This window comes from Leptinotarsa decemlineata, unplaced genomic scaffold, assembly GCF_025532065.1.
Source record: "Leptinotarsa decemlineata unplaced genomic scaffold, Ldec_3_MD MMD2_tig00001019_RagTag_RagTag, whole genome shotgun sequence".
NCBI classification, from domain to species: Eukaryota; Metazoa; Arthropoda; class Insecta; order Coleoptera; family Chrysomelidae; genus Leptinotarsa; species Leptinotarsa decemlineata.
The window spans coordinates 525,649-538,998 of NW_027412557.1; the positions used below are offsets into that span (position 1 = coordinate 525,649).

Genomic DNA, 13,350 nt, shown 5'->3' on the forward strand with positions numbered 1-13,350 from the left:
AGAGAGAGGTAGCGTCACAGGCGACCCCACCACCGATGCGTTAAGGCGAAAGTGCAGTGCGGGAATTCGTGAGGGGGGTGGAGGGAAAGTAGGGGGGATTGGGGGAAGTGTGGGGGATGGGGTGAGTGTGGGGGAAGTGTGAGGGATGGGAGGGGGAATGTGGGGTAAGTTTGAGGAAAGTGTGGGGGGATTGTAGGGGGATGGGGGAATCGTGGGGGGTGGGGGGAGTGTGTGGGGATTTTTGGGTGCGGTACACATCCCACCTAGGAACCAGACATATTTTTCAAGGTTATATGCACCAGACATATTTTTCAAAGTCATATGCGTCAGACATATTTTTCAAGGTCGCATGCACCAAACATATTTTTCAAGGTCGAGTCGGTTCAGGTCATTCACCCCACGTGACGTCATAGTGGTGGGGGGAGGCCTAGAACCGGCTCAAATCTCCTACTCATCTTGGTGCTCATTTTACTATGCATGAAATTGACGAGTACAAACGAAAGCGGTTATTATGCTCCTATTCCTATACTTGTTGTACCTACCACGTCCTAAAAATTGCAGCATGATATGATCGAAATAAAAATGTAGCTCTAAAATGGACTTTTTATTTTTTATACCCAAATGTCCAACTTTGTGGGACATATAGTTCATCATGCTTATGCACTGAAGTGACTGTAATAAATACATATACAAAATAATATAACTAAAGTACTGAAGCTAAATCATTTCACTTATCAAAATGAATCTTTCAGTTGAATTATTCAGTTTACAACGATTCATAGTGACACCAAATTGTTTTATCAAATTAAATATTCCGACAAAAACTTTTCATAGAAAAATACAAAAAAATATGGCTGTAGGTATGTTGAATAGTTTAAAAATGAACTTGTTTAGGTAGACATTTTTGGATATAGATACTTTTACCTCATTCTGTATAAAATGATTCATGTGGTATACAGTGGTTACGAAATATTTACATGTTCCTGTGAAGCAGTTTGTAATGGGATATATCTTGGAGACTGGCCTGTGTTTTATGGAGGTACAAGGTGCCCTAACGTCTTTAACGTCTGCATCAGTGAGAGTGAATATATGCTCGCCAGTCGCACTTTGGTATACTCTTATAATTCCATCTGCATATCCGGCAGCTAGATAGTCATATTCCTCGTTATATTTACAGCACAAAACTTCCCTTGGACCCTCTCTGAAAAAGTGAACACCTGTGAAGTAAGTGCTGAAATGAACATTGAAATAATAATGAAAATGAAGATAACGAAATCCGAGCATGTAGGCCGGGGTCGAATGGAACCTGAAAAACCAAACGTATCGTCTGATGCCACCGATGATGTCTGCTGCAGTAGCAGATGAAATGTTTGGTACTTACTACAAATATACTATTTCTCTGAAAAAATTTCAGTCTCGAAAATTTGGCCAAAGTGATATTCACTACCCGCCACTCGCGATGGAACAACACATTTTTACGGTAAAAAATACTAGGGGGCAAAATAGGCTCAAAATTCCTTCAGATTCGTGATCAGGACTACCAACTCACTACAAATAAACTTTTTCCCTAAAAAAATGTCGGTCCTGAAAAATCGGAATTTGTATCACTTCTCATAGAAACCCCCGTATCTTCCTTAAAAATTGAGGTAGAATGATGAAACTCTGAGGACTGATGGAAATGCTCAAAATGCACCTACCATCTGAATAAGGTTGGCCAAAGTGATATATAATGTCGCCGCTCGCGATGGAACAACCCATTTTTACAGTAAAAATACTAGGGGGCAAAAGAGGCTCAAAAATTCCTTTAGATTCGTGATCAGGACTATCAAGTTACTAGGAATACACTTTTTCTCTGAAAAAATTTCAGTCTCGAAAAATCCGAATTTGCCTCACATCTCATGAAAATAACCCGTATCCTCCGTAATAATTGAGATAGAATGATGAAACTCTGAGGACTGATGAAAATGCTCAAAATGCATCTACCATCTGAATGAATTTGGCCAAAGTGATACACACTACCCGCCACTCGCGATGGAACAACACATTTTTACGGTAAAAAATACTAGGGGGCAAAAGAGGCTCAAAAATTCCTTCAGATTCGTGATCATGACTACTCACCTACTACAAATACACTTTCTCTCTGAAAAACTTTCAGTCTCGAAAAATTCGAATTTGTCTCACATCTCATAAAAATACCTCCGTATCTTCCGTAATAATTGAGTTAGAATGATAAAACTCTCACGACTGATGGAAATGCTCAAAATGCACCTACCATCTGAATGAGGTTGGCCAAAGTGATATACACTGCTCGCCACTCGCGATGGAACGACCCATTTTCAGGATAAAAATACTAGGGGGCAAAATAGGCTCAAAATTCCTTCAGATTCGTGATCAGGACTACCAACTTACTACAAATACACTTTTTATCTGAAAAAAATTCAGTCTCGAAATCTCCGAATGAAAATACCCCCGTATCTTCCGTAATAATTGAGGTAGAATGATGAAACTCAGAGGACTGATGGAAATGCTTAAAATGCACCTACCACCCAAATGGGGTTGGCCAAAGTGATATACAGTGCCCGCCACTCGCTATGGAACAACCCATTTTTACGATAAATCATACTAGGGTGTAAAATATTTCGTTTTCAATACCTGAACCCCTTCATTCTATCTGGAGAGTAGTCACAAGTATCAAAGATGCAAACTTTTTCACGGATTCGTTTGGCTGTGAGATGCTATCATCCATTTTGAGCTTCTCTGAGGAAAATATTACAGCACCACATTCTCAGATTATCGAGATAGTGTGGAGCAGTGTATGAAAAATTATCGATGACGTCATCTAATATAACTGAGGTAGACCATTCGTAAAAATAATTATGGGTGCCAAACATCCAAATTCTATCCCAACCAGAAGTGAGAGCTCTTCGATTAATGAGCAAATACCGCAAAAAATTTAAAAAAATCTATTTTCAAAGGTTCACATCTCGAAACCTGTATATTTTCGAGCTTTGGCTGTGAACACTTTCAATCGGCACATCAAGAACTATATATGTTATACTCAAAATTTCGTTAAAATTCACGGCAAACCATTTCTCATAAGAAATGTGAGGGGTCCTTTATTAAAATATTGAGGAAACATTTTGCCATGCAACCGAAACAAAATTAATCTTCATACTCATTTCAACACCGAAACAAAAATTGAAATTGTTTTAATTGTTGGTGAAGGCATGAGGTCTTATCGTGAAGCGGCTGCTGAATTCAAAAGAAGACACCTGCTAGAGGTAGCTCTACACCTTGGAAGCACATACTTAGTGCCTGCCCTGCTGGGAACCGAATTAGGTTTTCGGAGTTTGGCAGAGCCGTAGTCCTACCATCTGACCTGAAAGACCACTCACCATACAAACTAATCGGCTTCGTTAAAAAGCTTGGTTTATTTGGTAGAGTGTGAATAGGTGTGAGCCACAATTAACCCTTGCGGGTTGCGGCGGAGGGTCGAATAGACTCACTCACTTTTAACCTAATCTAACTTAACCTAACACCCTGGAACTGTTCATAAAATATATAATATTTTCGTGAGCAAAGGCTAAGTAATAAAGGAGAGAAAAATTGTAAAACAACATATTGAAGATAATACCATATTAGCTTGTTGAACACATATTTGGGCCCTTCTCTTGACACTACGTATTGCTTTCAACACAATTCGGCCATCAATTTTGTTAATTATAGTTTCAATAAATATCATTTTTCAATTCATCTACATTATGTTTCATTTTGTACGTCTCATTTTTCAGAAATCCATAAAAATAAAAATTTAGAGGTGTCATGTCTGGTGAACGAGGAGGCCACTTAACAGGACCATTTGTGGCAATTCATCTGTTTCCAAAACAGCCTCGCAACATTCTTTTTACGCCACTGAAATTATGCGCTGGTTCTCCATCCCGCTGAAAATAGATAGTCTGACGAGTCTCCATATCAAGATCATCGAAAAACTCTTCCAACATTTTTGTTGATAAATATGTAACGGGGTCCGTTCAAAGAACCATGGTAGAAAAATGGACTGATAATTCTACCTCTGATTAGACCACACCAAAAATTAATACTAAATCCTCTTTGCAAATTGTGGGGATGAACTAAAATTGGATTATGTCTACTCCAGTAATGAAAATTATTTTTATTATACATCCCACAATTTGAAAAATTATCCATATGGCTTCATATAATATTCCTAATGAAGTTTGGATATTGTCTGCATTTATTCATAAACCACCGACAAAACCCCATACACTTGAAAAAGCTACGTGCTAGCGAAACATGTTGTGAATATATTTTTTCAAATAAAGTTTGTGGAGATCAAATCGTGAGGTGTAGTTTTGAAATTACTATGGATCATCATCAAGTAACGGCCGAATCAATCAGATAAAAAAACCCAATCGTCTCTCAGGGCCACCAGGTTCTAGTATTTACACTGGTCTTAACTTATAAGGAGAAATCTTATGTTTCTTCAGAATTGATTGAATAACAGACGCGTATGTTAATCCGTCTAGACGGTGGAACAGATATTTCTCTAAATAAATCTCTGATGAAAATATTTGTATTTACCTCAAAGTAGACTAAAACGTCAATTTCCTTATCTTCAGATATTACAAAACGTTTTTTAGGTCTAATCTTCTCAAAAACTTTTTCATTGTTCCTGAATCGACGATGAAGTACAGTAAAAAAAACGCCGATTAGGTAATTCACGATCGGGAAACGAATTGCTGTAGTGTTGGAGTAGGTAACTCTTACGCTATTTTTCTGGCAAACCAAGTAGAATTCAGATATCAGAGATATCTGAAAATTATGACATTATTAATATCAATGCGCCAATTTTGTGAAAACATTTTATCAATATTCAATTGTAAAACTCAGATTACTTTGTCCTGACGAAGTCTCTATTCAGAGACGAAAGCTTGACGATATATACATCAACGGTTTCTGAGATATTTGCAAAAAACTGAAAACGACAGATTTTATTTTTGTGCTCTACCGCCTCCATTTTCAATAATATCAAAAAATGACAAAAAACTTTCTGTTTCATTTCATGTGCTGTATAATCTGGGTGAACTCATTTTTCAATTCCACGTTCCGTTTATGAAATTCCATCATCAATATTTTTTTTCAAATACGGACCTGTGCATTTTTTTATACATTTTCGTAGTCATTATAATTACAAATTCGTTGACATATCACAACATATGTATTTCTCGACGTTTCTTCCTGAAACCACATCATGAATATTCTATCATTTAACTTTTTTTATTCGATGAGAAATCAAATATCAAACTATTGTTGCACCACATAGTTAACAGTATCGTTAATACATTGAAAACGAAATGTCTTACGTTACATTTTTTAAGTAACCATCTCACGCGATATCGCATCAAATGTTAAAATTGCCTTCTATTATTTCTTAAACAAATACTTACTCTAGAAATAGTGTGCTTCTGGCAGTTATCTAACATCTGTGGAGTGATAGCGATGCAGGCACTCCTTATTGAATCTTTCAATTCTTCAATATTTTCAAAATTTATTATGAATACTTGATCTTTCATGAAGTTTCACAATGAAAAATCTAGAAGGGAAAGGTCGGGTGATCGTGGTGGCCATTCAATAGGACCATTATTTCCTATCCACCTTCCTGGCATAGTTGTATTGGGGAAATCTCTGCAGATTCTCCTGCGATGTGGTGGAGCTCCGTCGTGTGAAATACTCATATTTACTTATGGGGCTAATAAGTGGCAAATCTTCTAATAACTCAATTAGAGTCTCTGATAAGAAATCCTTCTCCGGTCAGAGATGTTTAAAAAAAGTGGGGGCCAATAATTTTATTATCAAGAACACCAAGCCATACGTTAACACCATATCTCTTTTGAAAATTGGTAAGTCTATGTGAATATTCATTTTCTTGTCGCCTGTTGAACCATCCGTTATTGGTAAATGTACTTCCATCACACCACAATTTTTTTTTACAAATTTCATAATCTTGGAGAAATTTTCTAATGAGTCATCTACAAAAAACTGCCTCCGTGGTGATTTTGATAGTTTTTCTTTAAACACAAGATCTATTAACTGAAACCACAAATGTGCGGCTGACTACTGCTGATGGCTCCGTGCATTTGTATTTCTTTCTTCTGGTAACCAAGTGTTGCTTGCCCATCCTCACACTTGGCTGCACCATAATGATGATGGACCAAAAGCCCGAAACACGTGTCTATGGTTTTCCAATTTCTTGAGTTCGCTGTCACATTTTTAACTATTAATTGACAAATTCACAGTTCGGGGTTTATGATGTGCTCCTTGTGCAGCGAAATTTGCGAATCTTTTTCGGCGACTTTCCGAATCTGAAAGCTTTGAAACAAATTCTGCAGTAGGACGGCCACGGACTACAAGAACTGTAGAATTGGAGGAGGCGGTTCTCGAAGAAATTAAACATCCTGAGACAAGTACAAGAAAAATTAGTCAAACTTTAAATGTGAGTCACATGACAGTTTACAGAATTTTAATGGAACAGCAATTATATCCTTATCATATTCAGCGTGTCCAAGCACTACGTGATTTCCATCCACGTATCGAATTTGCTCAATGGCTTCAAAGAAAAATCGTACAAACATCCGCAAATTTTATCGAAAATTCTCTTCACAGATGAGGCTAATTTTTCAAGAAATTGTATAATGAACTTCTATAACAACCACATCTGGGCGGAAGATAACCCACATGCGATAACGCAAACCCATTTCCAACACAGATACTCTTTTAATGAATGGGGATTATTTAATTGGGCCCTATTTTCTCCTCTAACGTTTGAATGGAGATGCTTTCCTAGATTTTTTGGAACACGAGCTTCCCCAACTTATGGAAGTTGTACCCAATGGTCTCCGAAATCACTTAGTTTATTTCTGACGAGATCCATCACATACTTAGGTTTTGTAACGTTCCCAGCAACTTCACTTGGCGCCCTAGGAGCTAAGTAATGTGCATCGATATAGAAAATTGTAAATATCTTGAAAACGATCACCTTCAGCGTTGTTGAGGAGGTGTACCTTTTTTACTTGGAAATAGAGATGGGCCCATAAGAACCGAACTGATTTTTCGGAACAGGTATCAATCAACTGTTCAGTGAACCTGTTCTTTTCAATGAACTGAACTTGTTCAGACGGTGAGTGGCTATTCCAAAGACGCTTGCGCAGGTTTGGTGCTGGAACTGGATGACGGGACCGCTTTGTGGCCTGTTCTCTCGGCTGCACTGAGCACCGACGAGTCAAAATTGTTTTTCATGAAATTTTGGACAGAAATAATGCAAAACGAATTAATTAAATACCTACCTGTTGCAAAATTGTAGGTCCCTGTCCCTGTGAATTCTTCTCAACGTGGGTTTTCACTGTTCATTCAGTGGGTTGAATTTTTACCGTGTGGTGTTTTTTAATAAGCATATGATGCTTTAAATTCGTCGCGGAAGATTAGAAGGAAATAACCTGCTTACAAATTTCAGATGTTACTAGTTGCACTTGTTTCTCTGTGATTGAAAAAAAATCCAAATAGGGATTGATTTTTCATTTATTTTACACTAAAATTCAGCCTGTTACTGAAATAAAACTCTAGAACAACAAGTCAAATGGAGGGAACGTACGGAAACTCGGAACCACTTGGAACCGAACGCTAAAAATGACCATGACGCAAAATGAGACGTCACTCAAGAATAGGTGAACATGAACAGTTAAATAGAACAGTTTGCGATAAGAACTGGAACAGTTCGAACAAGTTCTTCAAATTTAACTGTTCAGTGCCATCTCTACTTGGAAAAGGTGTGGGAATTAGGGTTCTTTCATGAAAAGTACCAAAAGTTCACTGTCAAAAAAGTTAGCGCATTTTGAAATAAATAATGACAGCGTACGCAGCGCCCTCTAGATGTTACATGAAAATTAATATGAAATTATGATTTCCCACGTCAAAAAAACCCCGGGTACCGAGTTTCGTGCAAATAACTAATTTTTTGCAAAAGTTATTTTTCAAAACGCGAACAAAGAAATTCAATTTCAACACCCCATATCTCCGAAACGAAGCATTTTCTTTTCGGACACAAGTTCATATAGACTTTTTTTCTTATAATTGTCTCAGGAATACGTCGCTTGAATATTTTAACGTACTTATGTTACACCCTGTATATATATATATATATATATATATATATATATATATATATATATATATATATATATATATATACATATATATATAAAGATATACATGTTATTGAGTGTGTATGATATAAATCAAAAATGAAAATTCATGGACACAACACTCCAAAGTAGTGGGCAAACCGCGGACACGTGTTTCTGGCTATTGGGCTCATCAGCGCGGTGCAGCCACGTAGGCAGCAATATATATATATATATATATATATATATATATATATATATATATATATATATATATATATATATATATGCGCCCGACTCACGATTGAAAGGTCCTGATTTGACAAATCGAAATAATAAATGAATGAGTTCAAAGTTATAATTATAATTGGTAGAAGAGTCATAATGGAAAGACAAACATCAAGAGCCGGGAGGGACGCGCGTACAATCAATGCGCTTCAAATTATGCAGACATTGTGGCGTTGGCTCATAAGAAACAATGTATTTCAACAACGCCTTCAACGTATCTTAATCTGCAGCTCTCTGATTCTGCACCAGATCAAAAAATGGAAGATGTCAGCGATTCTTAAAGACTTACTATTGAAAAACATTGAATCAATATTTAAATTTTTTTTTACCTTTTTACGAATTGTATCGATATTTCGAAAAAAAAGAGAGATCCAGTAAAAATTCAAAATTCAGAGAAATGGAGAAAGGCGTATTTTGATAATAGGTACTTACATTTGTGAAATTATGTTAACTTTTCCCTCAATAGTGGTCATATCTTTTTGTACTTTCTTGAGTGTCAAAATAACTTGCTTTTCCGTTTCAGAATCTATACTAGCAGATTTTGCAACACTTAGTGGCATTAATTCCTCATTTTTTCTAATTCTCGAGGTAGATTGAGAAGCAGAACGACTGGCGGTTGGTCCCGGAGTAGAATGCCTTTGAATTTGAGACGTTTCTGTAATGAAGACAGCTCCAGCTTGATCAGGTTCATTTTTCTCTTCGAAAAAGGTTTTCTGTTTCTTGTTCATTATTTTAAATTTCCCGCCAAAGACTTTCGTTAGTTAAACATAGGTTATAGTTTGAAAATACGAAATGTTCAAGGTTAAGATAACTACCAATTTTGTTGAGATAAGAAAATTTTAGGTGAGTTTCAGATCATTTTGTGTCACATTTTACATTGATGTTTGTTTTCACCTGTTATTATTCTAATATACATTTACACGAAAAAGTCAAAGAGGTGTCATGGCGAGTTTGGAAGAATCTGAAGAGTATTCTGGTAGGTTTTGTATCATTGAAAATTTCCATCAACGCAATTATGATTATTTATGATTTTTTATATTCAAATAAAATTCGAAATATTTAACGGTACAATTTTATTTTAAGCAAAGATTTCTGACATAACCTATAAAATCAAAATTTCCTAATACATGTTTATAAACAAAGAATATTATTCAACACCTTCAAAGTCTCTTTTTTGCCTGCAGATTTCATACCTGTGCGAAGAAAAAATATGAGACGAGGGAAGCCACAACAACAAATATACAGACCAGGTAGTGGACCTTTGAGAAAATCAAATAATATTGAAGATTCCGAATCAGACACCAACATTTTGATTAACTCTAGACAAGATCACTTCAAAAAGGGACAACCTGAAGATACTTCCAGATTCAGAAGTGAAGGCAGTTCTCCTAGGGACAAAATTATAGAAGTGGATGATACTCCATCCCTTTTAAAAGACATTTCATTGAATATTGAAGCAACAAAGAGAATTAAAAAACCTGAACAAATGCATTATGTTCCTCGTGCTCTTGCTCAAGCTAGAGAAGTAGGTGCTTCCCAGGAATCAAATCCTGATTCCTTTGCTCATGCCAATGGAAATGGAAATGGAATAAACCATACTAGTAAAACCAGGGTTTATGGAGATAAAAACCAAATGGATAAAATGGAACGAAATGAGTGGAGAGAGCAATCCCCATCCACTGCCAGAACAAAGCGTTTTGAACCGAGGGGTGAGTGAAAAAATAGTTTTTTATTTAGTTTTGTATGGTTGCTTTCATAAACACCATGAATATGATTATCTTTTTTGCCCATGCTTGTGAGCTCTTTGATTTTTCCATTCTCCCAATTCTCAAGAAAACAATGCAGCCTTAAAGGCTTATTGCTTTTCCCCCCCTTCTTGATAATGATACCCATTGCAACAACTTTTTCCCTGTCTTAGATTGTACAGTTCCTTTCTTATGATTGCCATATTTTCTCAATATAATTTGGGATGAGTCCATGAATCGTTAGCCTCCTCGATCCAGTACCTCACATTGGCATAAAACTTGACAAGCTGCCTCTGTCCCTTCATTGCATTACCTGTAGCTATCTTCATTATATAACCCTGTTCTGTTTTGCATTCTCCAAAGAACAGTGTCCAGTGAATAGCCCTGTCATTATTTTGAGTTGATTTCCGCTTTGTTGAAGAAGTTCTTCGATTCTTTTCTCAAATGGTCCCTTTATAAAGTCTGATCACAGCGTTCTCAGACCAGTCTCGTTACTTGAGTCGAAATTAATTTTCCTTATCCATTGCAAGCGTTCACAGTACGGTAGAGTATTCTATTGACCTAATACAGTGCAAATTGATGGGGAGTTAGTGAGACACTTCAACCTGGTAAACCGATGTGTATTGACTCAGTAGGTAGCTGAAATGTTAATTTATCCTTGCACAGTAAATTTTAACCCCTTTTTCATGCTTGATTTTCAACCCGAATGTATATCAGGTGTTTCTGCTGATCATGTTTATGAAGTTGATGACAAGGTTTATTATGTTAGTTGTGAATGGAAACTGGTTTTCTGGGCTAAGTATCTGTGGTCCAATACCTGTGACTGGCATTTTCAACTGTAGTTGCTAGCTATGCATAGTGACTTCCTACTCAGCAAACTTTCTAATAAGTATCAACTGGATAACTAACAGCTGTTTGTAAAGAAGCAATTCTTCATCTCTTCATGTACCTTAGCTTATTCTCAAAAAATCTGAGTGCCTAAGTTGTGTTGATATCATAAACCTTTAATATTTTTAGTAGACTTTCCTACGTTGTACAATTTCCAGAAGTTTGATAGAAACTTATAGTTTCATACCCAGTATACAATTTGAAGTCAATAGGTAAAAAGAAAAAAAATGTTTGTTTAACACTTCAAACTATAAATGAAATTATCTCTTTTAATTCAAAACTCATATGTTCAAAGCTCCTGAGTGAAGTGAAATATTCCAGCAACCAATAATAAAAGTTGCGGCATTTTCTTTGGTTCTGAGATTTTTGAAAAATAAACGTAGATATTTCCTTTTGCAGGTTTTTTTATTCCGGGAGGGAAATTCTCCTAATAACATGTGAATTTTCTCAGGAACTTTGTATAAGGTTCAAATTAGAAAAGATAAATCCACATACAGGATGAATTCAACAACATCTCATTTTTCTTACATACCTATTTGTATTTTTCGATGTTTGAAACCAGAATCAATAACAAAGCATTCATGGTCCAACACTAGACAACTGTTTCAATCTGCCACTATCCGCATCAGTGGTGTTGAGCTGAACCACCAAAACGTTATTGAACTTAGTTGCCTGCCGAAGAGATTTTACAATTTGAAATAGAAATATTATCACTTTTCAAGAAGATTAGGAAGTGTCAACCCTCTCAGTAGACAATTATTATCCCTCACGGAAAAAATCTATCTCTGCTAAACTTTCACTAAATAAAAATAACTATACAATAAATAATTCAATGTTCATATTAAAGTAGATGTTTCGAAAGTATTTTTTCTTTCATGTTAATCAATGTTTATATGAAAGTGGTTGTTTTGAGAAGGCTTTTTCTTTCAGTTTATCTCTGAAAGTTACTTATTTGCATGATCTATTGAATTTTTCTAAAGAGTTTACTTTGAAATAAATTTCTTTCTTCTTTTCTTTGCAAGATTCTCACATGTTTTTGTATAAAGATGGAGAATTTTGACTTCTCGAGGAAACGTGGCGTAGTAACTTCCACCTCCTACAACTGTGAATCAAAGTTACCACTGAAATACTTTTCTGGCATCAACAAATTTTAACAGAAAACCAACAACTAAGTCGACTTAGTTTTCCATTGAATTGTTGAAAGGGTTAAAATTTTACACTCCCTAGCGCCTTGAGAAGTCATAACTTTTCATTTCATGCAAGAGCTACTCAAGAATATTCAAGAAGTTTTTCAATGGAAGAAAATTAGATTTAGTACTTGGTATTCTGTGTGGATTTGGTTGTGCTAAAATTTTGTTTCCATGCAGAATAATAATTTTTAATTAAGGTTTGAAATTGATCACCCCCTACTATAGAATATCCTGTAAGAATTTAGTGACGTTAGAAACATTATTTCAGTGGAAACTTTGATTTTCATTTATGTGGTGGGGAATACCATCATAAGTCTAAAGTTGATATTTTTCAATGGAATTAGTTGCTGTTTTTCTGTGTAAATTTATTGATAATTGAATAATAATTGTTAACAGTCTCTAGCCTCCCTGGGAAGTCATAATTTTCCATTTCCAATTGTATAAATCTGTTTAGACAGGTTGAATTTTTAGATGAAAAATAAGCATAGAATGTCATTGGCATTCTTAAAAATTTTGGTAATGCGATAATTTTCTTCCTTTCAATTAAATAATGAACTTTGTTTCATTTTAAATCATGACATAATAACAACTGCATTGTAAAATTCGCTTTCAGCATTCCATAAATATTTAAAAGCTTAAACCAGTAGAAAACCACTTTGTGCATTTAATGTAATCTGCTATCTTATCACCAGTAGAATAATGATGTCAAATCTTGATTTTGCAACGGTTGGTTATGGGGACCACTTTTCATCTTGGATAAGCAAACATTGAAGTATTTTTATGATTTGAACCTTATACAAAGTTCCTGAGAAAATTTGGATATTATTACGAGAATTTCCCAGAATAAATATAGATTGCAGAAGCAAAAATACCTTAGTTTATTTTTCCAATATCTTCGAACCTAAGAAAATGTCAAAATAATTATTAATGGTTTCAATAGATTTAGCTTTCATGATTTGCTGTAGTTTGAGTTTCACCTATACCTTCACCACAACAAAGTTGTATAAATGTATTATTTAACTTGAACTGTGTATATTATTTTAT

The 13,350-nt window shown here is 35.4% G+C and overlaps 2 protein-coding genes across 4 annotated transcripts in view; one reads left to right on the forward strand and one right to left on the reverse strand.

The window, feature by feature from the left end:
- The window catches only part of LOC111512667 (uncharacterized), a 48,685-nt gene extending 39,474 nt beyond the window's left edge, over positions 1-9,211 (reverse strand). Inside the window, exons 1-2 of the mRNA XM_074175442.1 lie at positions 8,916-9,211; positions 978-1,201 (exon numbers count right to left, since the gene is read on the reverse strand). Coding sequence (XP_074031543.1) covers positions 978-1,201; positions 8,916-9,211 — 520 coding nt within the window. The remainder of the gene's footprint in view (positions 1-977; positions 1,202-8,915) is intronic.
- The window catches only part of LOC111503297 (telomerase-binding protein EST1A), a 258,113-nt gene continuing 253,949 nt past the window's right edge, over positions 9,187-13,350 (forward strand). For 2 of the 3 annotated variants that reach the window (XM_023157567.2, XM_023157570.2), the window contains exons 1-2: positions 9,320-9,459; positions 9,668-10,192. In XM_023157567.2, the coding sequence (XP_023013335.2) occupies positions 9,426-9,459; positions 9,668-10,192 (559 nt within the window). In that variant the 5' untranslated portion in view covers positions 9,320-9,425. Of the gene's footprint in view, positions 9,460-9,667; positions 10,193-13,350 lie in introns of all 3 variants that reach the window. The other variant, XM_023157571.2, reaches the window with a different exon arrangement.